Raw genomic sequence first — 27890 nt, forward strand, 5'->3', positions numbered from 1 at the left:
TAACCGAGGTAATACAGTGAAGGAACATCCCTGTTGCCAGAGATTTTATTTTGGTAACCATAGTAACCACTGGCATCGTCCCGCCATCCCTCAAAATCGCTGCTGTCACCCCCATTCTGAAAAAACCTGGTCTCGACCCTGACACCCCAAACAACTTCAGACCAATCTCCAACCTACCCTTTCTGTCCAAAGTTTTGGAACGTGCTGTAGCTTCCCAACTCAAATACCACCTCTCTACCAATAACCTGTATGAAACTTTCCAATCCGGATTCCGCTCCAACCACTGTACTGAAACTGCGCTCCTCAAAATCACAAACGACCTTTTCCTCTCCTCTGACGCTGGCAACCTCAACATCCTCATCCTACTTGACCTCCGCGCCGCCTTTGACACCATAAATCACTCCATTCTCCTCACCCGACTTGAAACCTCCTTTAACATCACCGGCACAGCCCTATCCTGGTTCAAATCTTACCTCTCTGACAGACACCAGTTCATCTCCATTAACAACTGTAAATCCCCCACCGCTCCCCTCCCCCAAGGTGTCCCCCAAGGCTCAGTCCTTGGCCCCCTCCTCTTCATCCTCTACCTGTTCCCCCGGTCAATTAATCCGCCGTCATGGTCTCAACTTCCACTGCTTCGCCGATGATATCCAGCTCCTCATCTCCACCAAGTCAATCTCCACCACCACACACTCTACACTGACAAACTGCATCACTGAAATAAAATCTTGGCTTCAATCAAATTTCCTCAAACTCAACTGCAACAAATCTGAAATCATCATCATTGGTCCAAAAACGCTCACCAAATCCACCCAAAACTTCATCCTCAACATTGATGGTCTCCCAGTATCCACCTCCCCTCACATCCGGAATCTTGGAATCATCTTTGATCAAACCCTCTCCTTCGACAAACACATCAAACACATCACAAAGACAGCCTTCTTCCACCTCAAAAACATTGCCCGTCTCCGTCCATCCCTCTCCTCCACAGCTGCAGAAACCCTCATCCACGCCTTCATCACCTCCCGTCTGGACTACTGCAACAGCCTCCTCTATGGCGCACCCTCAAAAATCATCAGTAAACTTCAATACATTCAAAACTCCGCTGCCCATCTACTCACCCACACCCCGATCCGTGACCATATCACCCCCATCCTTTACAAACTCCACTGGCTCCCCATCCCCCAGAGAATCCAGTACAAAATCCTCCTCATGACCTACAAAGCCCTCCATAACCTGGCCCCATCCTACCTGACTGACCTCCTCCACAAGCACACTCCCACCTGCACCCTCCGCTCTGCTGCTGCCAATCTCCTATCCCCCCCCATCCGGACCAAACTCAGATCCTGGGGGGACAGGGCCTTCTCCATCGCTGCTCCCACCCTATGGAACTCACTACCCCAAATCGTCAGAGACTCCTCCTCACTCACCACATTCAAAACATCACTGAAGTCTCACCTGTTCAGTACTGCCTTCAACCACTGAAGGTCACCTCACCTTCTGTCTCCTTTCTCTGTTCGTTTACTTATTTATCTATTTATTCACTTCCCTATGTTCTTTAAATCCCTGTAAAGCGTCGAGTGTATGAAAAGCGCTATATAAATGTAATGCATTATTATTATTATTATTATTATAGTTTTGCAAATCAAAAACATTTGCTTTCCCATTCGGAACTATGTGCTTTAATTCTTGTTCATAATAATGAGTTCATTTTATTTTTTTCTTTCACAGGCAATTTGGGAGAACCAATTCTATTACCTCTTTGGATTCTTATTTTTGGTATTTATTATCTTGGTGGTATCGTGCTCTCAGATCAGCATTGTCATGGTTTACTTCCAACTCTGTGCAGAGGTAAGATCACATCTATGTATTGACCCGAGTGTGTACAGTCTTTTAGTTTTCATTTTGAGTCGTAATTTCGGTGAATCCACGAGTTGCTTTTAGACATTTTAGACTGTACAGAGACAATCGCAACTTGCTTGATATTGTGGAGACAAATTTCTGCCGGCAGCAAAACTTAATGTATCAGAGCTTCTCCTAATCAATGTGTCAATGGTCTTTATGAGAAGTAACATAAAAGTGCTGGGGTAACTCAGTGGGTCAGGCAGCATCTCTGGATGACATGGATAGGCAATATTTTGGGTCAGGACCTTTCTTCAGAGTCTTAATTTAATAAGGTCTTTTGAGGACAGAGAAGTCAAGTGTGTGTTTTTCCATGGGGTTGTGTGGTGAAGATGGTACTTATTGAGTCTCATGAAGAACTGAATCCGCACTGATTTGGGGGAATAGTTGTTCATACACTACAAGGTGGACCCTTGCGGTGATTTTCACTGTTGCAGACAGCGAGGCATCTCCATGGTCACTGCAACCACACCTATAGACATGAACCATCTTCACTGTGAAAGTTAACCAGTACTGCGTGCCAGGTTTCTATACAAATTCCACTAAATCTATGTGTAGGAAGGAACTCCAGATATTGGTTTACACCGAAGATAGACGTAAAATGCTGGAGTAACTCAGCGGGTCAGGCAGCATCCCTGGAAAAAAGGAATAGGTGATGTAAGGGTCTTGGCCTGAAACGTCACCCATCCATGTTCTCCAGAGATGCTGCCTGACCCGCTGAGTTACTCCAGCATTTGTGTTTATCTTCCACTAAATCAAATCATTTGTTTAAATACTAAATTCGGCATTAATATAATATACCTGTGATGAATTTGTCAGGGTTAGTTGTTAAGGTGGGAATATCTCAAGATGAGTAACGAGTATCTGATAGAAGGTATCCATTAAATGAAACCTGGTTCTTCGGGCTAACTTTGTTTCTTTTTGCCGTTACAGGACTACAGATGGTGGTGGAGGACGTTCCTGGTGTCGGGGGGATCTGCATTTTACGTGCTTGTTTATGCCATATTTTATTTTATTAATAAGGTACGAATTATGTCAAATCAAGCAAATCATTTGATTGTTTTAAATTTGACATCCACATCCTGAAACTGGTTATGATTGAATGCAGAGGAGCTTTGAGAGTAATCCTGGATTCCAGAGTAATTAGCTACAGGGAAATATTGGACGGACCTGGATGGTTTTCTCGGGAACACAGGAGGTTGCGTGCGGGGAGACCTGATAGAAGAATGTAAAAGTATGAGGCAGAGATTTTCCCAGGATGGGAAAATCAAATATGAGATGGGCAAAGTGTAAAGGACATGTGCAGGGCATGTTTTGTTACACAGAGGGTAGAGAGTGGAAATAGAACGACACTAGGGGGAAAAAAACTGCAGATGCTGGTTTAAATCGAAGATAAACACAAAATGCTGGAGTAACTCAGCGGGTCAAGTTGCATCTCTGGAGAGAAGGAATGGGTGACGTTTCAGGTCTCGAAACGTCACCCATTCCTTCTCCCCAGAGATGCTGCCTGACCCGCTGAGTTACTCCAGCATTTTGTGTCTACCTTGGAAGTAGAGGGATGTGGATTGTGCCGTGCCGATAAGAGTTGACTTTGGCATCATGTTCAGCACAGACATTGTGGGCCGAAAGGCCTGTTCCTTGGTTGCACTGTTCTGTGTTCTAAATACTAAATTTGTTTTTCCTAGTTGGATATTGTGGAGTTTATCCCGTCGTTGCTATATTTTGGCTACACGACCCTGATGGTGCTTTCCTTTTGGCTGCTGACTGGAACGATGGGATTTTACGCTGCATACATGTTCATCCGGAAAATCTATGCGGCTGTAAAAATAGACTGAGGGGCCAAGCCCGCCCGACGAGGCGTTTGTTTACGGTGGGCCTTCCAACTATAAATGTTAATGAACGTGTTGACGAGCATCTCTTGATCCTGAAGATTATTATTTTGAAAAATTCCTTGGGTAATCGCACGATGTTCACTTTTGGTGTGAGTGGGCAATATAAGAGGTGGATTTTATATTTCAGTTTGATTTGGAAAACACGCCCTTTTTGGGGAGCAACAGACATAGAATGCTGCGTAAATGTCTTTTTGTTTTGAGGAAATAATTATCCCGGCTTTGTTCCGATTTTATTGTGATTATTATTCCATGTAAAGAACTAAGTTAGGTTACACATCACGTTGATTATTAAGTGCCAGACACTTTAAAAATCCATGACTGGAAATATTTGTTTGCTTCTTAAGCAGCCATACCTTACATGTTCATGTATTTTACAGTTAAATAGGAGATGAAGGCTGTGTACAGATAGAGGGTACCTTGCAACCAGAGCCAATTTACAGAGATCCTAGTACATCATTTGCCACTTTTGTCCTTTAAAAAATAAATCCATTACTTGTACTTTGAATGCAACTCTATTAACGCAAAGATTTCTTTTTGTATAAGAGGCTCAGAATGCATGCAACACAAAAACACTAGGGTGACCTAGTTTATCCAAATATTTTATTATCAAAAGACAACGTCCATTCGGTTTGATTGCTCTCGTGAGGAAGGCCAAGTTGTTGGGAGTGTCCTGGGATGAAATGTAAGTTATGGATTTCCCACTCGCTTTCAATATTTGTGCAAGCACCGTGTATGAACATGGATCTCCAGAGTTACAGTTCAGCCAAGCAACTGAAGTGGACCAAACACAACAAAAAACACTTTGTTCAGATGTAAATTGTTTCCCCCTCTCCCAGTGCTTGAAACAAACAGAAGCCTTTACTGTGGAAGCCTTTTAAATTACTATGGTGCATTTTTTAAATGGCTGCAGGTTTGGTGGTTCTAGAAGTGGTTTAAAAATCACTCGTGAATAGTATTTTGGTTTGCACCTTAGCCTGTAGATGTGAATATATATACAGGCATATTTGAAACATTCTGCAGAAATAGTAAAGGCTTCACCATTTTTAAATTATTTTTCTTGGTCTCTGTGGAATGTTGATAATTTAAAACCTGCAAAATAGCATTCTGAAAAAATCTTGCACTTTCTCTTTACGCAGTGCATGTGAGACACAGCAAAGAGTTTACTTGAAGGCACTGATTTACAATTGGCTTTTTACATCTTTTTCACCTTGCCCCCCAACCCAACCTTCCTCGAGTCCCTTTTATTGACAATGAATATACAACATGTAGGAAGGAAGACGTGGTTCTTATTGCATCCAAACCCGTGATGGAAATAGATAAGAAAATGAAAACCGTGAGAGAAGTTATGTTGTGGGCTCCACAGTGCTTGTACACAGCCCACTCACTGTTGGGGACCACTAAACACTGCACTGACTTCATCCATCCAGGACACATACCAGCGGCTGTTTTGACAAATTAATCAAGAGATCTGCTTTTCTGTACATTTTTCTCAATTAGTGGTAAAATAGCCCTCAAAAAGGGGGAAAAAAGGGTTACGTAGTTTACTATGATTTGAATTTTGTACATTTCTAAATATTTAAATGCATTAGATTATTTTTTCTTCAGTGGTTCCATGGGATTCATTTGATTTGTGACTTTCTTGCAATGGTGTAAATAAAACAATTTTGTACTTTTGCTTTCTGGTCATAGGCACTGTAAGTATTATGTAATTGTTCCCAAAGGCATGTTATTCTTCATATAATAAGCAGTATAAAAGTATGTACATTTCCCTTTACATAGCTGCAGTGGTGATTTGTGCTTTTTCCATAATGCTTCAGATTTTAAATCTGTGGGAAATTGTGCTGCATGATTTGCGTTAGTAAATCGGGACATATACACTCATGCTCTGTACACACACCTTTCTGAGTGGGAGTTTAGTATGATCCAGTAACACTTAGCAGGAATGGGTTCCCACTTACAAAAATTCCAATTGCAAAGATTTTACTGAAATATAATGTACTGCGTTTAAGTCTTGAAACGTGCAGACACACTACCAAATCAATTTTAAATAGGAACTGTTCAATAGGGGGTTGTAAAATATTTCACTCTTTGAGCCTCGTCAGAATGAGGAGGGACATTGTCCACTTGTTGCCAGCTCATCAACTACTGCAAACAGATCACATGTTGCAGGCTTGGATAGACCACACACTTGGCAACCAACAGTAAACCATCTTCCATTGTTAACTCTGAACACCCCAACATTTTGAATGCTAGATTTTATTCATGGGCAAGTCTCAAGTTTACCTTTTCATTCCTCTATTATTGCACCATGATAGTCCTAGACCTTGATCTCCAGCCTCCTTCCTCAAACACAATACGTCGCACCCTGCAACGTATTTTTTAAATTGGCATGTGCATTTTTACTAGTCTTGCAATCATTTGAGAATGTAAAATCACTGTATAGCTGGCTCTGTAGATCTACAGCTTCAGAAGAGTGGGGAGATTCCTCTAGCTGCAGAGACATGCAAAGAAAAGAGAAACTCGAGAGCAGAAATTGGAGGCTGAAGGATAGAAGATACTTGCATGTTCTATTCTCAGCACATTTATGCTTTCTATGTACGCGGGCCTACATCTAATGCCCTTCAATTTGCTGAGGTAGATACAAGCTCAATCATCTGTACAAATGCTACAACCCTTTCATTATTCATTTAACTTGAGCAGTTTATGTACATTGTGGAAGCTATTCTGCCTTTACCTCACTGTAAAACTCAACTAAGAATAGAGCACTCTAGACTCAGTCTGAAGAAGGGTCTCGACCCGAAATGTCACCCATTCCTTCTCTCCTGACCCGCTGAGTTACTCCAGCATTTTGTGAAATGAGCACTCTAGTCAGAAGAACAAAAAAAAAATCCTTTGCAATTGAAAGGCTGGTGCTGCCTTAACTGGAAAGGAGACAGTATACATCAGAGATATAGTAGTTCTGCTGCAGCAGATTAGCATTATGAAAGTGAGATGATTGATGAATTGGGGAGCATGGTGGGGGCCAAATTGGTTATAAAGAAAATTTCAATCAGGATGATAGAACCACTTAAAATTTGCACAAGAAATTGGCATGCAGGGGGGGGAAAAAAGTCTAGCTGGAGGAAAAAACCAACTAAAGATAGACAAAATGCTGGAGTAACTCAGCGGGACAGGCAGCGTCTCTGGAGAGAAGGAATGGGTGACGTTTCAGGTTGAGACCCTTCTTCAGAAACAACTTTTTAAAAAAACAACTATTTCCATATAATCTTCCTGTAGTAATACTGCTGGTATCACCACAGATGTCCATTGCTATTTACACTTGGGCAGTGATACTCCATTGTACAATGTAACATACACCCTTCAGTAGTTTTAGCTTACAACAACAAAAATAGACTTATAGCTATTCAACCTTTGTTTTTGTCAATTCCATGGGAAAATAACTTTGCTATTGCGAGTCTGAAACTATCTAGCTCTAAACCCCCTCTTCCCCATTCACACAATAGTTTCCACAACCCTATTTTCTACAATGGGGTTTTCATAGTACCGCAACTATCACGTTATAAGAGAACTACCTGTCCTGAAAAATCTGAACTGGTCCCAGGTGCAGGGAGGAAAATCACTAAGATGCATTTTATCAATTTAAATACACATTCTAAAGATAAAAAATGACCAATACTTGCTTGAGCCAAGTCTGTGTTGTAAAATGTTCATTTAATTTTAGGAAGAGGCAAGATTCTCTGTAAAGGCACCTCACATAGGGGTTACGTTCGTGAAAAACAGCGCTCATCTCAAAAAGCGCAAATTAAACATATACACAACTGCAATGCCAGGCGTGAATGTGTTATTTAAAAAATACAAGCCTGTAAATCAGACATTGCTATTAATTAAACAAGCACATTATTCCAAATAACACAAATCAAACATGCATAAAATGTAAGGTGCCTGTACTTGTGTTCAAATTAGGAAACGTTTAGTAAATTTCTCAAACTTGCATCTTAAATCCCATCATTTAATATTTTGTTGAGCAACTTAAACTGGATTTTAATGCATTGGCAAGCACCCCACCTAAAACAAAAGGCCTGTGAGTGTTGCAAGTACAAATTTACCACTCGATATTCAGCACACAAATATATGGTCAAGGCAGGCAGGCAGGAAGAATAGTGGGAATTATGGCAGCCTTTTGCAATACCTGCATTACAGTAAAAAGCCATCTGAAGCTGTAAGACCCAAGACTTATTCCCTTCTTTTGTTTTGGAGGCTGTTAGTGCAAACTTAAAATAATGATTGGCAACTCTGAAAGTTGTTACACCATCATCAGGACACGCTATGAAGAGGTTAATAAAACACCTTGACTCTAAGCCACTCTACACTAACAATTGAACGTTAGTTTTGCTCAGTGATTCGCATAGGAGTGATGCAAGCGGATTGTCTTTGATTATTATTGACGTTCTGGTTAAACGTATATCAGGAATGCCTTAAAGAAAACACCTAGTGCAGACCAAATACAGTATTTATCAGCGTCATTGTGCCAATTTCTCCAAAATAAAGGTGCCAGTAAAGAAAGTCAAACCAGACTAGGTTGTGTGGAAAGTTGAATAAAAACACATGCACTGTCTGCTCTTACTCTTATTACGATCCACCTCGTGCAGCTAGAAGGATCTTAACAGCTGACGATGGAAAGACTGGCAAACACATACATCTTGCAGTGAAGTTCAGTTCTATACATACTCAACAGCTTCCAATAGCACCTGAATGCCAGCTGAATATTAAATAAAAAGCAAAGTAGTCTTGTGCTAAGTTCATGCATCCCTTAATCATGTCTGCCTTCTCAAAGAATTAGAACGAATGTAAATAATGAACAGTTAGCAGTTCAAGCTCCATTGTTTTATTGTTCAAAAGTAACATGGAAGCAATCAATGTATAATGTACAATAAGTAAAATATGTTTGCTGTCGTACTTCTTTGGGTCTACCAATAAATGTCCAACAAATTCAACTGCAGCAACAGATTGCAAATGAAACCTGAAAACGGTCCTGTAAAAATGTGATTATGTTGCTCTTAACCTGAAATACATTTGTACAAATACCAGTAGTATGTAAATAAAATGCTATATAAAAATAATGATTACCATATGCAGTAAACATCCTGTCATGACAGAATGCAGTAATTTTTAAAACAAAATGCAGCAAAAAAAAATACTATTTACTATACAATGTATAAAGGATAGAAATGGATTGAAGTTCTTTCCAACTTTAACCAATGATCTGTTGACGTTGTGTATTCCACACGTCAATTGTCTTTGCACATTCACTTTAGTCCTAGGTGAGGCATGGCACATGGTAGATTAAGATAGGAATTAGTGCTTTCTGAGAAAGCATAACAGTTCTAGTCCTCGGTTATCCAATGCAGAAGAATATCCAGCGAATACCAACATGATGAGTGCCTACATTCCCCAAGTTAATTCACTTCAGTTGAGAAGCAGGCACGTTTTATTTTTTGAAAAAATATAAAATGGGCAAATTACTTTACCTTAATCTGCTTTCATTCAGTCCCAAAATATCAGTACAAATATAGATGATACTTTTATCTGTAAAGAACTGTACAAAATACAGAGAAACTGTGCAACCATGGAAGCACATCGACTTTGGGTTATCCGATGTATAAATCACTACTGAACTTGTACGACTCCGAAATATGGTTAATAAACATTTGAATAACGTAAGCAATTATTAAAATCGGTGACTCCGCCTCTCAGGTCCTAACAAAAAGATTCAGGTGAAAATCTAGTTTTACCCAATAATGTTGATTTATGCATCCGATATCCCAAGTATCAAAGAACAAGCAGCTGAATGGTAGTAATACAAAAAACATTGTAATGCTCTATCATAATACTAAAACATCTAACAAAACGGCACTTTATAAAAGATTAATTAGCAGTTTATGGTGCTGAGGAGATATTCTCCTATAAAGATTTCTGAAAGTGCTAGAACATAGTAAAATAACCATCCGAGAGCCTTACAATGAATACAAGAAACAAGTTCAATGAAAAATAATATTTGTTCACTGTGCAGTTATTCACCAGTGCCAATATATATATATATAGTTCTTGCCATAAAATTTTGATAATCCTCTAACTGATCGATCTAAAATCCCAAAGATTGGGCATTGAGGCTCAATGGATCAGCTCCAGCTAAACTTACTGGCAAATGCATTGTAATACTGTGCAGCATCTCAAATAATTGCATTGAAGGTGTGTTGGGGAACAATGTCCAATTATCTGGATAATCTGCCAGGTGGTCAGTTTTTTTTTAGTTTAGAGACACAGCATGGAAACAGGTCCACAATGACATTGATCACCCGTTCACACTAGTTCTATGTTATGTCACTTTCTCATCCACTCCCTGCACACTAGGGGCAATTTGCACAGGGCCAATTAACCCACAAGTCTTGGGACGTGGCAGGCAACCCACTGGGAGAACGTGCAAACTCCACACAGACAGCACCCGCTGTCAGGATCTCACCCGGTCGCTGGCTCTGAGAGGTGTTAGATCTATCAGCTGTGCCACTGAGCCGTCCTTAGTACAAGACATTAAGGATAGCTAAGAATTATCCCTCCACAGGGAAGCACAGTTCTCAACACATTTCCTTCCAAACTATTGTCTGTGTAAAAAGTTTTGTTACAAAGATGATTGAAACATGGCACAAAATTAACAAATGTTCCTGTTCATACCATTTGTCTTCACATTCGTTCCTTCTCAAAGAGGTGAACACTGGAAATACGCAGGATTTGACTGCCTCACTGCCCCTTTGCTGACCGATCTACCCAAATTCTAATCAACAATAAAGGAAGTTCCATGAGAATTCCTCAGTACAATAATTTGGCAGTGATATTATTCCGCTCCAATTACCCAAAGACCACATTTTATACGTATGGCTGATTCACAAGTTGAGCTTTTAGCTGACAACAACTAGTTGTGGAGAATTTGATTTTTCTTTTTGGCAGGTCAGCAGTAAAACGCCGTTTCAATGCACGTCTGGAACTGTTCTTTATACTGTATTCATTGTAAGCCTGGTTTGGTTTTCTCCTAGGTTTAATAGCAAGAAACATACATGAGGTGGTGTGTTGTGTCTTTGTGAGGTCCTGCTCAATTAAAAAAACAGAAACAATGGATCAACTAGCTCCAAGCCTCGTGGCCAGAATAAGGCACTGTCAGGAGAGGCAAAATAGTAACAGAACTAAAATCTATACATTAAAACACAAGCACAACATAAAAATCTTTGAGACCCTGACTTAATATAATACGGGTATTCTTAAATCAAACACCCTGTTCTGTATTCTTTCTAGATCTCACAGCTCCTAAATACAAGGATAAGGTACAACATTTTCAAAGTACATACTCACTAAATGAAGATTTAGAGATACTCAGTGAACTTTAAAGATTACTATGTCTACAAGCCAACAATGCTCTCTTGCAGAAAACAGTTAAGAATTCAATTAGCTTGTGTTTAACTACTTAATTGGAGCTAAATTTTCTAAGATATGCTTTATATTATTTATACAGAGATAATGTCTTTTGAAGATACATTTGGGGTTTAAACAAAAACATTTGGGATTATTACTCGGGTGTAAAAGGCAGGATGATTAAAATATTAGAAGCAACTGCATTATAATTAAACCACTATACCTGCCCATAAAGCTGTGTTGGGCGTGTTCAGTGTGTCTTTAACAAGAAGATTAGTGTTGAAGGAAAACTGCAGCACACACGGATTTATATACTGGCTATTATGACATTACATTTTATTCAAAAAGCTATATTTTAATTGTGCCACAAATCTGGAGGCAAAAAAAAAATGCAGTAAATTTTAGCAAAGTAGACCCTGACGTGTAAAAATCTGCGTCTAACTTTGATCAGACTGTGTGATGTGCGTACCTTCGTTATAAACTCTGTCATCAACCTTGACTGCAGCTTTTCCTTTAAATACTGTTGGCACATGATACCTCTGGTGAGAAATGCATTTTCAGTACTTAACACAAGGGAGTGTTCCTTGGCTTAGCAAATTATTACTGAGGTGCTTCATCTGTACCTATATAAATCAGCAGCAGAATTCATAACTACTGATTTTTATATTTTAAAACACCTTGCTGGTTTTTGCTGTGTCATAAGTGGGCTAACATTACTGTTCAAAACTCTAAGCAGATTTGCTGTATGATTTTTTTACTGTGGTAGCTCAGTGCAATATGTTTATTAATGCATCGACCATGGGTTAAAGTGATCATATAAATTAATGGCAGTCACCCTCACAAGAAATGTTTAACATGAAAATTAAAACCGGTGCATTCCTATCAAAAAAATAAATAGGATTCAAATCATGGTAGGTTTTGAAAACCCCAGAATGACAAGTATCGTTCTACCTAATAAAATAAGGCTAGTATTATTGTTACGAACATTCTTAACTTAGTGTCCATAAGGATTGCTTCTGTCTGCTATGTTAACCTGCCTCGACTAGGTTTATGCTACCCTTAAAAATAAGAGAGCATATAACTACTGATATTACTTACAGCAATATCTATGCTCTGTCTTTTTGAATGAATAAACAGGTCAATGTGAGAATTAGCAAGTCAGTATGTACAAAGTGTCTGAATTTTTAGAAGATTATTTTAACAATTCACATTATGGGCAAGAAAGGGCCATGCAAAAGCTCCTGTCACTGAGAGATCTTATTCTGGGCGGAATATTTCCTTTATAAAAAGCACAATTTGGACAGCTGGCCAAGCAGAGGCTAATGTATTTGCATCATGCCATAATAGCTACGTTAATTTCTCCCATCCTTCACTAATCTTTCCCAAAAATTCTATCTCTCAGACATTTAGCTCATGGATAGACACAAAATGCTGGAGTAACTCAGCGGGACAGGCAGCATCTCTGGAGGGAAGGAATGCTTTGGGTCGAGACCCTTCTTCTGAAAAAGGGTCTCGGCCTGAAACCTCACCCATTCCTTCTCTCCAGAGATGCTGCCTGACCCACTGAGTTACTCCAGCATTTTGTGCCTACGGTTTAAACCAGCATCTGCCGTTCCTCCGTACACATTTAGCTTATGGAATTACTATACATTTATAACAGATCTCCAATGAATGTTAACCAAAAAAAACGTATGAAGCATTTAGCAAGCTGGAGAGTAATTTTCACATTAAAACTCATCCACTTCTCTGAGTTCTGATGTACTCAGTCCCCATGTGAATTTGTATCCATGTTAAGTGTAGAAAGCAAAAGGCTCATAGTTTGTGAATGCCTCAGTTGCTAACGGATTTAATAAACTCCATTAATTGAGGATGAACGGAAATTGCCTCATCAAAGCTCGGCTTCCTCTCGAGTTCGCGAAGGCTGTGCGCGCTTTAGTAAATTCCACTCCGAGCTCAGGTTACTCTGGTATATCCCACGCTGGGTCACTGGAAGGCCTGGTGGAAACGTGGCAGTGTGGTAGTGCTCAGGCTGGTGGTGAAGACTGGAGACAATGGGTGAAGGGGCCCAAGACTAAGGCCGTTCCCTGATCCTTGGGAGTCCTGCTGAAGAGAGGCCAGCAAGGACTGGGGTTCGCTCTGCGTGTAGCCCATCACCAGCCCCCCTGCCGAGACCGGCGCATTGTACGTGGGGTGGTTCAGTGGTAAAAAGCTCAGCAAATGGGAGAAATCCATGTTTGCTGCGCAGAGGGATTCAGTAATTATAGCCGGGCTTTTGGAGAGCAAATGTTCCCCGGGCATGTCGTCCAGAGGTCCGCTTTGGGAATCTAAGCCCACCTTCGCTGGCGCGGACTGGGTGTCGTGGGATGAAAGTGGCAAACTGCTGTGCAAGTCCATTAAGTAACTTTCCATCTCGATTTTTGTTGGCTTCTCGGGCAAGCCAGTGGCATATGAGGTAGATCCAATCTGATACTTAGAATGGGGCTGAGAACGTGCTGAATGGATCGAGGACGGGGTTTCCATCTGGCAACCCATTCCCATCGCTAGGGAACTCGCCACCAGGCTGTGCGATGATGCGGAGTTTGTCATGGCTTGGATGTGTGAACTGTACATGCTCATTGGCAAACTGGAGAATGACTTACTGACTGTCTCTTTAGAAGCCATGCACATCATTGGACTAAGTTCTTCCTTGACTGTCACGGGTGGACTGCAGTGAATCAGACCCATCACGTCAGCCGGCTCAGTCTTAATTTTCAGCAGCTCCTGCGAATGGCTCTTCTTCATGTGTCTGGTGAGGTGGTCCTTCCTACCAAACCTCTGAGCGCAGTACTGACAGAGGAAGTCCTTCCTGCCTGTGTGGACCACCATGTGCCGGCGAACATCCTTCCGGGTGTAGAATCGCCGGTCACAGTGGTCGCACTGGTGCTTCTTTTCCTTCACTCCACTCGACGATTTGCCCGAATGCGTTTTCAGGTGTTCGAGCAAGACCTCTGTGCTCTCAAATGTCTGAAGGCACACCTTGCAGGTCAGGTCCCCATTGGTGGCTGCGTGGAGAGCCAGGTGCCGTTTGTAGCCCAGCTTGGTGTTGTAGTTCTTGCCACACTCTTCACACTTGAAGGCTTCTTTATTTGGATCGTGGGTCTGAAGGTGGTTCTTCAGGTGATCTTTCCGGTGGAACATCTTTTCACAGTAGGTGCACTTGTGTGTTTTCTGTGGTGAATGTGTGGCCATGTGCCTGAATAAAATAACAGTAAACACAAATCAGGATCACAAGCAGTTCCTAACCCATTTACAAAATAAGTAGCAATGTGATCACAATAGATCAATTTATCACTTACTTAAAAACAAAAAGGAACTCAAGTTTGATAACTTTAAAAAACTTAAAAAATCAAGTTTAAATCACAAGGAAAAAGATCATTTACATTCTTAGTTTTAGAATATAATTCAGTTTTACAATTAACACAAGATGCTAAATATTAAGAGACACCATTTTGAAATTAAAACAGGGAGGCATTTTTACATAACTATACAAATGTATATTTTCTACATGTTGTATTTTTCCAGGAGTTATAAAGCATAGAAATGCAAACCATAATGATGACCTGACAAAGGGATATCATTTGCCGTTGGTGGACAATTGCACCCGTGGTAATATTAGTAATGGAGCCAATCAGAAAACAAAGTTGTGGGCGCCATGGAGGATGAAGCCATGCAGAGCGAGGTGGGGGGTGCCAACACTGCTCACGGTAGCAAAGGAGTGGAGACCAGAGATCCACAGACACTAGTGCAGAGACTCGGGGGGGCCAAGGGATGTCCGAATATTAGCAAAAAGATTCCGACATTTCAAAACATTGAGGCTGTCAAATTGCATTTCCAAACTGAAATATCAACCAGATCTGCCTGCTGTTGGAAATCACTCTTCTTTACACGTTCCAGGTTTCATTATGGGTTAATTTGTGCTCCCTTTCCAGATTACCAATGCCAAACTCATTCTTCATTGCCATCACTTTACAGCTCAATCATTTTCTTCTGCCGGGAGTCTGGAACCTCCATAGTTGGCCACTACCCATGAGATTTGATACTGTCCAGGCAACACATCTGAAACAAACCCTGTTTACCATCCAATGTCTGGTGTTCACCACACTTGTGCATGTTCAGGAGAGGAGGACAATGTTTGTGATTGATCAGCCACCCTACCCTAAAGGAAAGCCGTCTGAAATGCCATTACCTGCATCACAGTAAGGTCACCTCTAGTCTGCAGTGATTTAGCCAAGTATCCACTGACTGGATAGCACGCAACAAAAAAGCTATTCACTGCACCTTGGCACACAGCACAGTAACAAAATACACTGAACTAAACTCTGTCCATACCCTTCCCAAATTCTGGTTGACTGATGCCAAACTGATAATCAGTCTGAAGAAGGGTCTCAACCCAAAACATCACCAGTGTATTACCTCCACAGATGCTGTAGGAAGGAACAGCAGATGCTGGTTTAAACCAAAGATAGACACAAAATGCTGGAGTAAATCAGTGGGACATGCAGCATCTCTGGAGAGAAGGAATGGGTGACGTTTCAGGTCAAGACTGAATAAGGGCCTCGACCCAAAAGGTCACCCATTGTTTCTATGCAGAGATGCTGCCTATCCCGCTGAATTACACCTTCACAGATGTTGCTTGACCTGCTGAGTTCCTCCAGCAATTTTCGTTGTGCTCAAGATTCCAGCATCTGCTGTTTCTTCAGTCTCTGGACTAAATACCTTAACTTCTCATTTGTTTCAATTTAAATCCAAACTTTTATTATTGTGGATTCAACAAATCCCTTTCTCGAGCCGACATACATGGCTGGGATTCTCAGCTGCATGGATTTGGGGAAGGTGGAAGGAATTCTGCATCTTGTGCAGATTCAAAAGCAGAAAAATCCCATGTTAGTCAGGAGCTGGAAACAATCCCCAAACAATGTCAACCGGTCGGTGAATGCCTGGCTTTCTGGATAAACAATACATACACCTTGTTTGTGTGTGTGGACCACATGGGTTCACACCTGGGGCCTGGGGCCACTACATGCTCAGATGTCCCATCAACTTGGATGGTACAATGTGTAGGTTCTATCCATGGTCAATTTGAAATTTATTCAACAATGAAGCAACTGTTATTAAGATGGTCTTTTATAGGCTTCCGGGTGTAAAACTTCCGGCAAAGTGTTATGAAGATAACTCTGAAGAAGGGTCTCGACCCAAAACCTCATCCATTCCGTCTGTCCAGAGATGCTGCCTGACCCGCTGAGTTACTCCAGCATTTTGTGTGTCTACCTGTCATGAAGATAACTTAGAATACATGAATTCCATGTTTGGATATTATTGCAACAATGGGTCAAAGTTCTGTAGCCAGAGCACTGCACAAGATGTGTCTGTGTGCTTACGGATGGTGGCCAATGTTTGAAGTGACGGCTAAAATTCATTGAAGCTCTTGTGGCGCGTCGGTTGAGGCCCGAAATAAAGGCAAGGAGCCAGGTATTTTAACGGCAGGTCGATGAACAAATTAGAAGCTATAGTGTGGTACAGCTGAAAAAGTGACATCATGAACTTTCTTTTCTGGGACATTCCAAATTTTACAATGTGCAGAACATCCAATGTGAGAAACAAATAATTCAGGTCATTTTAGAACTTAATTACTGGCAGGTCTTTGACAGCATCAAAACTGTCCGTTGGTTCTATAAACGTGAAAGGATATGACCAACCTGTAGTAGCAAGGTACCGCAGATCAAGTGATAGGGGTAGAATCGGGCCATTTGGCCCATCAAGTCTACTCCGCCATTCAATCATGGCTGAGTTAACTTTCCCTCCTAATCCCAGTCTCCTGCCTTCTCCCCATAACCCCTGACAACCAAAATGCTGGTTTATACCAAACATAAACAGAGTGCTGGAGTAACTCAGCGGGTCAGGCAGCATCTCTGGAGAACATTTATAGGTGACGTTTCACAGAGTGCTGGAGTAACTCAGCGGGTCAGGCAGCATCTGTGGAGAACATGGATAGGTGACGTTTCGGCTCGAGACCCTACATTGGCAGAAACTGCATAAGCCACCCAAAGCTTAGCCTAGTTTCTTAAATTCTTTTACATATCAGAATCAGAATAACCTTTATTGTCATCCAAAAAAACAAGTCTTTTGGACGAAATTCTGTTACCCACAGTCCAACAATAATAAGAGCAATAAAAATAAGCAATAACACACACAATCACAAACCACCACAAAACAAAAAAAAAGAAACATCCTTCACAGTGAGTCTCCTCCAGTCACCTCCTCACTGTGATGGAAGGCCAGAATGAATATTTACCTTGTTTTATCGTTAAATTATAATTGAATTATAATTCAATGAGCTAGTTATTGGATTGCTATTCTCACCATGGAATTATTCTACACAACAGCACCCCATCACAGTTCATTGGAACTCTGTCAATCCAGCGGTCACATCAAACATCCAATTTTACGCAGATATTGAATCATTGTTAAAATAACATGGAAAACAATACTTATGGTATTACTCATTTCCTGTCTGAAGGAGGTTTGGACCCAAAACGTCACCCATTCCTTCTCTCCAGAGATGCTGCCTGTCCCGCTGAGTTACTCCAGCTTTTTGTGCCTATCTTCGGTTTAAACCAGCATCTGCAGTTCCTTCCTAAACAGTTCCTCATTATAGATTTTGTGACTCTTAAGTCATATATCAAACGTCCAGTTTTAAGTCAATATTTAATATTTGGTAAATAACAGTTTTTACGATGTATGTATGAGTACCACAATAATTTAACCGTTAACATTCTTTAAAAGAACATTAATGTATCAAGGATTTATCGTTTAATGCACCAATTCTAATATGAATAGTGCACTATTACCGCGGGTAATGTTTCATTTCACTACACATTTATGTGTATGTGACAAATAAACGACTATTGACTATTGACTATTGACAATCCTTAGCCAAAACAGACACCATTTCTTTTTTAACTAAATTCCTTTAGTATCCACAGGAGTTTACAATAGACAATAGGTGCAAGAGTAGGCCATCCTTAAGAGCTCCTTAAGAGCTCTATCTAGCTCTCTCTTGAATGCATTCAGAGAATTGGCCTCCACTGCCTTCTGAGGCAGAGAGTTCCACAGATTCACAACTCTCTGACTGAAAAAGTCTTTCCTCATCTCAGCTTTTCACAACAGAGGAAACGGGGGGTACAAGTGGGGTGGGGCCTGCTTCACATCTTCGCCCTCCACCCTGGGCAGTTCTACGCAACTGGCAACATTTACAGCAAAGGGTCAACTACGGTATCTGAAGCACCAATTGTCACTTTTGACTGATGTAGTTGACATACGAAAGAAGAAGGGGACAAGTGTAGGAAAAAAAACTACAGATGCTGGTTAAATTCGAAGGTGGACACAAAATGCTGGAGTAACTCAGCGGGTCAGGCAGCATCTCTGGAGTGAAGCAATGGGTGACATTTCGGGTCGAGACCCTTCTTCAGACTGAATCAGGGAAGAGGGAGATAGAGATAAGGAAGTATAAGGGGCCACAGTTTAAGAGTAAGGGGTAGGCCATTTAGAACGGAGATGAGGAAAAACGTTTTTCAGTCAAAGAGTTGTGAATCTGTGGAATTCTCTGCCTCAGAAGGCAGTGGAGGCCAATTCTCTGAATGCATTCAAGAGAGAGCTAGATAGAGCTCTTAAGGATAGCGGAGTCAGGGGGTATGGGGAGAAGGCAGGAACGGGGTACCGATTGAGAATGATCAGCCACGATCACTATGGCGGTGCTGGCTCGAAGGGCCGAATGGCCTCCTCCTGCACCTATTGTCTACTGTACGGTGTGAAAATGAGACAAAGGGGTAGAGATCAAGGCGAATGTAGAATAAATTAATGTTAGCTCGGAGAAGCTAACAACAAAGCAGAGATAACAGGTAATCGAGGACTTGGTCCCGCCCCCTCCCCTGACATCAGTCTGAAGAAGGGTCTCTACCCGAAACGTCACCCATTCCTTCTCTCCCGAGATGCTGCCTGACCCGCTGAGTTACTCACAGGGGGACAATGTCCTCCGTGTGGGTTTGTGTAACAAACCCTAACTTGGTTTCTTTAAGAGGTGATGATTTTGCTACAAGGTGCAAACAGAAAACTAATGCCAACACTGAACTGATTACCAAATAGCACACCTTTAATTAATCAAAGACTGAGATTGCGTTAGGAGGCACTTTTGTTATAAATACACAAGCAGGCAAAGTGAGATACACCAGCCGCTAACATTATGAAACAACATACAAAGTTTAGGGTGAAAGCTGGATTGGGTAAGGACATCGTTTGTGCTTTAGAATTTAGGTCCTGTAGTCTAATCAGTCTTGATTTTCAAACAATCTGATGCCCTGTGTCATTCTTGAATATCCAGGTGATTTTGTTACACAAAACTCACAGAATATTTCTAGGAATGTGTAGGAAAAAAACTGCAGATGCTGGTTAAAATCGAAGGTAGACACACAATGCTGGAGTAACTCAGCGGGTCAGGCAGCATCTCGGGAGAGAAGGAATGGGTGATGTTTATTGTCGTGACCCTCCACAAGGGTCTCAATCCGAACCGTCACCCATTCCTTCTCTCCCGAGATGCTGCATGACCCGCTGAGTTACTCCAGCATTGTGCGTCTACCTTCACAGAATATTTCTATTGCTGAACAGAAAAAAGATTCATACAGTGTGGAAACAGGCCCTTCGGCCCAGGTTGCCCATCGTCCAACTTTATTCAAGGTTCGCTCTGAGGTGTGGGACGATGTGGGGAGAGGGAGATTGCTCGGCCAATGTGCAGAAGAGTTGTGGCAAAGGGGAATCCATGGGGCGGCACGGTGGCGCAGCGGTAGAGTTGCTGCCTTACAGCGCTTGCAGCGTCAGAGACCCAGGTTCGATCCCGACTACGGGCACTGTCTGTACGGAGTTTGTACGTTCTCCCCGTGACCTGCTGCAAGGAGCGGTGAACAGCAGAGAGTGAAATGGCAGTGTCAGCAAAGAGGAACAGTCCCAGCCCTGCAGCTTAATATACGTTAATATGTAGTGTGGTAGAGTTGTTGCCTCACAGCACCAGAGACACAGGTTCCATCCTGACTATCGATGCTGTATGCGCAGAGTTTGTACGTTCTCCCTGTGACCACATGCGTTCCCTCCTTTCAAGCAACAACTAGAGAGCGGTCCTAAACTACCATCTAGCTCATTGAAGACCCTGGGACTATCAGGGGATCTCACTGCACTATGTGTATGAAGGAACTGCAGATGCTGGTTTAAACCAAAGATAGACACGAAATGCTGGAATAACTCAACGGGACAGGCAGCATCTTTGGAGAGAAGGAATGGTGACACTTCAAGTCGAGACCCTTCTTCAGACTCAGAAGGAGGGTCAGAAGGAGAAGGGTCTCAACCCGAAACGTCACCCATTCCTTCTCTCCAGAGATGCTGCCTGTCCCTCTTTGACCTTACTGCACTAAACGTTATTCCCTTTATCATGTATCTGTACATTGTGGACGACTGGATGGTAATCATGCATTATTATTATTAATCATGTATTAGAGTGGTCACGGTGGCGCAGTGGTAGAGTTGCTGCCTTACAGTGAATGCAGCGCCGGAGACCCGGATTCGATCCCGACTACGGGCGCCGTCTGTACGGAGTTTGTGCGTTCTCCCCGTGGCTTTTCTCCGAGATATTCGGTTACCTCCCACACTCCAAAGACGTACAGGTATGCAGGTTAATTGAGTTGGTAAATGTATAAATTGTCCCGAGTGGGTGTAGGATAGTGTTAGTGTGCGGGGATCGCTGGTCGGCGTGGAACTAAACTAAAACGAAACTATCATCTCTCCGCTGACTGGCTAGCACGCAACAAAAGCTTCTCACTGTCTGAAGAAGGGTCTCGACCTGAAACGTCACCCATTCCTTCTCTCCTGAGATGCTGCCTGAACTGCTGAGTTACTCCAGCATTTTGTGAATAAATACCTTCGATTTGTACCAGCATCTGCAGTTATTTTCTTACACTCACTGTACCTCGGTACACGTGACATTAAACTTTTTAAAAATTCAGCACAAACCAAGGATTGAAAGAAAGATCTTCCTGATTTACACGTCAACGACTCGCTGGATAAAGAGCTGTCTCTTTGGTGCTTCTTCAATAATATACACACAATAGACAATAGGTGCAGGAGGAGGCCATTCGGCCCTTCGAGCCAGCACTGCCATTCAATGTGATCATGGCTGATCACACTGCTGGTCACCTGAGTATCACTAACAAGTTCTTCCACTGTTTAAAAAATGATAATATCCTATTCCACTTGGTAGAGAATGGGAACTGTTTGTTGTACATTTCATTATTAAATCTTGTGCAAAAACTATAATCTCGCTGGAAATCGTGGAATCCAACCATTCCATCTTTAATTGCTGCTGAGAGATGCAAGAATTAATAATAAAACACAGAAGAGTGCGGCACAAGAACAGGCCCTTCAGCCACCACAGTCTGTGCTGTGCAAGATGCCAAGACCAGCTCCTCACCTGCCTGCACATAATCCACATCCCTCCATATCCGTGTGCCTGTCCACAAGTCTCTGAAACCCCACCCTGGTATCAGCCTCCAGCACCACCTGACGCAGCGTGCTCCCAGCCCCCAGCACCCAGCGCGTAAATAACTTATCGTGCGGCACGGTGGCGCAGCGGTAGAGTTGCTGCCTTACAGTGAATGCAGCGCCGGAGACTCAGGTTCCATCCCGACTAGGGGTGCTGTCTGTACGGAGTTTGTACGTTCTCCCCGTGACCTGCGTGGGATTTCTCCGAGATCTTCGGTTTCCTCCCACACTCCAAAGACGTACAGGTTTGTATGTTAATTGGCTTGGTGTATGTGTAAAATTGTCGTGTGTGTCTGTGTGGGTCAGTGTTAAAGTGCGGGGATCACTGGTCAGAGCGGACTCGGTGGGCTGAAGGGCCTGTTAGTGCGCTGTATCTCTGAACTAAACTTGTCTGCACAATATTAGAACCTCCCTTCTATTGCCACCAAGCTCACTGGATTTCTCTCTGCGACATGAAGATTTCTTAAACAGTCAAAATACGCGTTTATTGCTATCATTACTTCCTACAAATGGTAAGTGGTCGTAGAGGTGCGTGGATAGAATTCACCAGCCTGCACTTGCCTTTTGTGCATTTATTTTCTCCTTGGTCGACTTTCAACAATTCTTTATGCTCCAAATGGTGCTTAAAGAGAGATTATTTCCATTGTTTCTCCTGGATTATACTCCACTGACTTTCACCTGTGCCAACGTGAAAACTACAACAAACAGTGGCGTGAGTTTTGCATTCCAGTATCACCTGGGGCGAGGGAGGAGGCAATGTATGATTTCACTCCATCGCACGCTGCCGGAGTGCACGGACGTATTTCCCATCTGCGTGTCCAGCAGAGGCAAGATGCGACTGGTCTGTGCAAAGCCCAACGTTCAGATGGAGATATCACACACTGATGGCTGTTTGGTATCGTTTCCTCATGAAACCACTGAGATCGCTCCTCATCCATGCACAATTTACAGAGAATATATATATATATATATACACACACATATATATATTTTGTTTTGAAAAGGAAAATAAAAGAGGGGGCCAGGAAATAATTCTGGGTGTGCTTAGTTGATAGAGAGGTAGCCAAGCAGTATATTATATCCTTGCTGCATTACGTGACGTTACTTGAAGCAGAGATCGCCAGGGCAGGCATTGGTCAGATGTGGAGTGTTCTTTAGCAAACGGTTTGCAAGATTCCTCACAAGGTCTGAAGGAGGTGAATATATTCAAGTTAACCCTTTGAGGACTGCAGCGACAGCTCGGAAACATTTATTGGGAGGGGTTGACCCACATTTTAAGATTATTCAAAAGTACATCAATTGCCGTCATCGACGTTGTTCCAAATTGCATTTCGTTAATGGATTTGCAGTTTCTTTTCCCCCCCCCCCCGGCGAAACTATTTTTGTCAACCAAACAAAATGAAACACACATTACACAATGATTATAGCTGCGTCCTTAAAGGATTAAATACATTTGATAAACAGGTTTTCAGGGCAGTTTTCCCATTTAGCTTCCCATACCTGAGAAGTTTATACTTGGACACAAAGGCTTTAGTGCACTCCAGGTATGAGCACTTGTAGGGTCTCTCTCCTGTGTGAGAGTATGAATGGACTTTACGTTTGTCAACAGTGCTGAAGAATGCTCCGCAGACCAGGCACTCAAGGGCTTTCCTTGGCTTTGAGTCCTTCCCCTTCCACTTGCCTTCTAAAACCTTCTGCGTCTCGTCCTTCTGTTTTGTTATTGAGATTTGACTTAGGTCAGTAGAGGCAAGAGCTGCCATTGCAGCCTTATTGGCCAAGTCCCTAGAAACACAGGGCTCTACCCACCTTCTGACCACAAAGTGTTTTTCCTGTGGTTTCAGTCTGTGTATTATGATCACTTCCAGTTGACAGAGATACCTGTCGCATCCAGAGTTAAGGTTGCTTCAGCAGGTTAGAATTTTTTGGCCTAAAAGTCAAAAATTAAATACAGAGATTAACATTTCTACACAACACAAAAATCATTTTACCTGCTTTGCCTCATTTCTCAGCTAGCAATGACCAACAATATCAGGCATGGTGAAATAAGATTTTTTCCAAGAATCTATTGAATAGATTTTCTAAATCTGAGCAATTTTACGCAGAATCTTAAAGTTCTTCATTCTAAACTAAAAAAATACACTGGTACTTTGATCAGACATTCTGAACATCAATTACCTGCGGTCAGGAAAACCTGAGGGGATTGTCACTGATGTAAGTAAAGCCCAATATTTCCACAGTGTTACGATATGCTCAGAGTGCAGGAGGAACTGCAGATGCTGGTTTAAACTGTAGACACAAAATTCAAAGGGGCAGGCAGCATCTCTGGAGAGAAGGAATGGGTGACGTTTCGGGTCGATCTGAAGAAGGGTCTCGACCCGAAACATCACCCATTCCTTCCCTGCTGAGTTACTCCAGCACTTTGTGTCTCGTTCCACATTTCCAATTATCACTCACACCTATAATAATTATCGCTGGCTTTGTAATCTTTTCTTGGAGATTAAAACATTTAAGCAGCAAAAATGTCATAGAGTCATCGAGTGTTGAATCAGGCCATTCAGCCCAAGTTTCCCACGCCAACCAACATGCCCCATCTACACTTGTCCCACCTGCCTGCGATTGGCCCATATCCCTCTAAACCTGTCCTATCCATGTACCTGTCGAAATGTCTCTTAAACGTTGCAATAGTACCAGCCTCAACTACCTCCTCCAGCAGCTCGTTCCATACACCCACCACCCTTTGTGTAAAGATGTTACCCCTCAGGTTCCTATTAAATCTTTCCCCGCTCACCATAAACCTTTGTCTTCTGGTTCTCGATTCCCCTACTCTGGGTAAAAGACCCAATCAATTCCTCTCACGATTTTGTACTCCTCTATAAAATCATCCTCCTGCGCTCCAAGGAATAGAGACCCAGCCTAGTCAGCCTCTCCCTGCAGCTCACACACTCCAGGGTGACACAATGTTAAATAAATAATAATCATAGTGGCTAAGTCTCTGATTCGACTACCATTGCAGCTAGATTTTACCATTGAAAAATACTTCACTCAAACAAAATGCTAAATAAACAAAAGAAAACTCCTCTCGACCCAACTCTGTTCTCCAGAGATGCTGCCTGACCCGCTGAGTTACTCCAGCACTCTGTGAAACGTCACCTATCCATGTTCTCCACAGATGCTGCCTGACCCGCTGAGTTACTCCAGCACTCTGGAGAACATGGATAGGTGGCGTTTCACAGAGTGCTGGAGTAACTCAGCGGGTCAGGCAGCATCTCTGGAGAACATGGATAGGTGAGGTTTCACAGAGATGCTGCCTGACCCGCTGAGTTACTCCAGCACTCTGTGTCTATTTTTCAAAAAGAGGAGAGTAATAGCCAGCTAACAGTTGTCAAATAAACTGGCCTTGGTGGACTGGAACAGTTCCTGTAATCGCAGGGTGATGTGGAGAGCCAGTGCTGTATCAGGCAGGGTGGAGCTGCACACCATAGCAACGAACAATAGAACTGTGGGCAACACGCTGGTGCAGCGGTAGAGTTGCTGCCTCACAGCGTCAGAGACGCGGGTTCCATCCTGACTCTGGGTGCTGCCTGTGCGGAGTTTGTACATTTTCCCAGTGACCGCCGCGTGGGTTTTTCCCGGGTGCTCCAGTCTCCTCCCACATTCCAAAGATGCACATGTTTGTACGTTAATTGGCTTTGGTAAACATTGTAAAGTTGGCCCTGGTGTGTAGGACAGTGCTAGTGTACGGGGGGGTCGCTGGTCGGCGCGGGCTCGCTGGGCGAAGGGTCAGTGACTGCATCTCTAAACCGTAACGCCTCACGTACAAGGGAACAGGTTCTGCCAGCTGATGCGGTATTGTCAGGACACGGCAAGGGGGTGACGGTGAAACTTGCAGCCTGGCGGTGCCATCATGAAGGGGAGGAACAATTCTTCACATCCCCACTCATACAATTAGCCCGATCTCAGTCACAGCTCTGTGGGAGGTGTGGCCTGCTGAGGTACTCCAGCATTTGTGTCTATCTGTGGGAAGTACTTGGCCTCTAGTTTAGTTTAGTTTAGTTTATACAGCGCAGAAACAGGCCCTTCGACCCACCGCGTCCGCGCCGACCAGCGATCCCCGCACACTAACACTATCCGACATCCACCAGTGGGCCAATTTTTACATTTACCAAGCCAATTAACCTATATACCTGTACGTCTTTGGAGTGTGGGAGGAAACCAAAGATCACGGAGAAAACCCACACAAGTCACGGGGAGAACGTACAAACTCCGTACAGGCAGCGCCCGTAGTCAGGATCGAACCCGGGTCTCCGGCGCTGCATTCGCTGTAAGGCAGCAGTTCTACCGCTGCGCCACCGTGACCGCTCTACTTGGTCTCCATCCCCCTCGTTGGAGACTCTCGGACTATCTTTGGTCAGACTTTATCTTGCATTAAACGTTATTCACATTATTCTCTTAACCCTGTATCTGTGCACTGTGGACGGCTCGATTGAAATCGTGTATTGTCTTTCCGCTGATTGCTTAGCACGCTACGAAAGCTTTGCACTGTACCTCGGTACACGTGACAAGAAACTCAACTCAAACTCAAAAGAATATAGACTGGCCACAGCTCTCGACCTGTGACCATCCACTGACACCCAGCAGCAGCAGCAGAGACCAAGGAGGGAGACACCACCTCCTTATCCCAGGACCAGCCTGGCCCCAACACAACCCACACACAGGACAAGAGAGATTGCAATCTGCCTCGCACAAACCACGCAAAGTGCAACACCCCACCTGCAGCTCGGCCTGTGCTTGCAATCCCTTTTTGCGTTCAAGTGCAGAATAAATGAACAACATTCTCAAAACGAAAGCCAAATGAAACTAAACAGAATCACCTCTCGCTCAAAGCAACACTGACTCCCCAAAAGGATATCCTCCTCCTCGGCTGGAGAGCAGATTGCCAATGTCAGCAACGTAGCCACCCACTGGAGCCCAGCTACTTCACGATGCAGACACCAGGAACTGCAGAAGCTGGAATCTTGAACAAAACACAAAGTGCTGGAGGAACTCAGCGGGTCAGGCAGCGTCCGTGGAGGTGAATGGACAGGTGATGTTTTGGGTCAGGATCCTTCTCACGAGACTGAAACGCCACCTATCTATTCCCTCCGCGAATGCTGAAGGTTCCCGACCTAAAACTATGCGTACCTGCTTCCTCCACAGTTGCTGCCTGACCCGCTGAGTTCCACCAGAAGAGGCAACTGTCCACTGTCGGACATAGACATAGAAAATAGGTGCAGGAGTAGGCCATTCGGCCCTTCGAGCCTGCACCGCCATTCAATATGATCATGGCTGATCATCCAGCTCAGTAACCTGTACCTGCCTTCTCTCCATACCCCCTGATCCCTTTAGCCACAAGGGCCACATCTAACTCCCTCTTAAATATAGCCAATGAACTGGCCTCAACTACCTTCTGTGGCAGAGAATTCCACAGACTCACCACTCTCCGTGTGAAGAAATGTTTTCTCATCTCGGTCCTAAAAGACTTCCCCCTTATACTTAAGCTGTGACCCCTGGTTCTGGACTTCCCCAACATCGGGAACAATCTTCCCGCATCTAGCCTCTCCAACCAGTCCATCGGTGTCTCTCGGGCAGATTTGTACGATCAAGAGAGGTCTATGGGTAAACGATTGGGATGGCCGCCAGCTGGGATATCATGGAGTTCACGGCACTCTCCTGAGCGTGCAGTCCAGGTACAGTGTCTCAGACAGAGACTGATTTACCTTGGTCATGCCTCGCCCCACACCTGCAGCCGGCCCTTGCAGTTCTTCACCGACAATCGCTTCCAATCAGCCTGTTCCAACGACCACCGTTGTAGGAGACCAGGAAGTGTTGCTGCACATCCCTGCTGACCTGCGGACAAAACAAATCCAATTAGGAACAGCCGCTGTATGTCAGAAATGTCAGAGCACGGCAACTGTACATCTGAAAAGCGTTTGTGCCCACTGAGTCTTTATGATGATACATAGAAACATATAACAA

General features: G+C 43.1%; 2 protein-coding genes across 4 annotated transcripts in view; one reads left to right on the forward strand and one right to left on the reverse strand.

Annotated features, from left to right (window-relative positions):
* The window catches only part of tm9sf4 (transmembrane 9 superfamily protein member 4), a 45412-nt gene extending 39844 nt beyond the window's left edge, over positions 1–5568 (forward strand). For both annotated transcript variants that reach the window (XM_078419150.1, XM_078419151.1), the window contains exons 16-18: positions 1732–1851; positions 2836–2925; positions 3588–5568. In XM_078419150.1, the coding sequence (XP_078275276.1) occupies positions 1732–1851; positions 2836–2925; positions 3588–3737 (360 nt within the window). In that variant the 3' untranslated portion in view covers positions 3738–5568. The remainder of the gene's footprint in view (positions 1–1731; positions 1852–2835; positions 2926–3587) is intronic.
* A 7230-nt stretch (positions 5569–12798) lies between these two features.
* On the reverse strand, positions 12799–27728 carry plagl2 (pleiomorphic adenoma gene-like 2). 2 transcript variants are annotated; one of them, XM_078419370.1, is made up of 3 exons: positions 27632–27728; positions 23682–23802; positions 12799–14487 (listed from the first exon to the last, which is right to left on the reverse strand). In XM_078419370.1, the coding sequence occupies exon 3, from the start codon at positions 14481–14483 to the stop codon at positions 13239–13241; it is 1245 nt and encodes a 414-aa protein (XP_078275496.1). In that variant the 5' UTR covers positions 14484–14487; positions 23682–23802; positions 27632–27728; the 3' UTR covers positions 12799–13238. The 2 variants fall into 2 exon arrangements, with proteins under 2 accessions (XP_078275496.1, XP_078275495.1); XM_078419369.1 differs by lacking the exon at positions 27632–27728 and having other exon boundaries at positions 23376–23690.
* Between the last annotated feature and the right edge of the window lie 162 nt (positions 27729–27890).

Source organism: Rhinoraja longicauda, chromosome 22 (assembly GCF_053455715.1).
Source record: "Rhinoraja longicauda isolate Sanriku21f chromosome 22, sRhiLon1.1, whole genome shotgun sequence".
In the NCBI taxonomy this organism is placed as follows: Eukaryota; Metazoa; Chordata; class Chondrichthyes; order Rajiformes; family Arhynchobatidae; genus Rhinoraja; species Rhinoraja longicauda.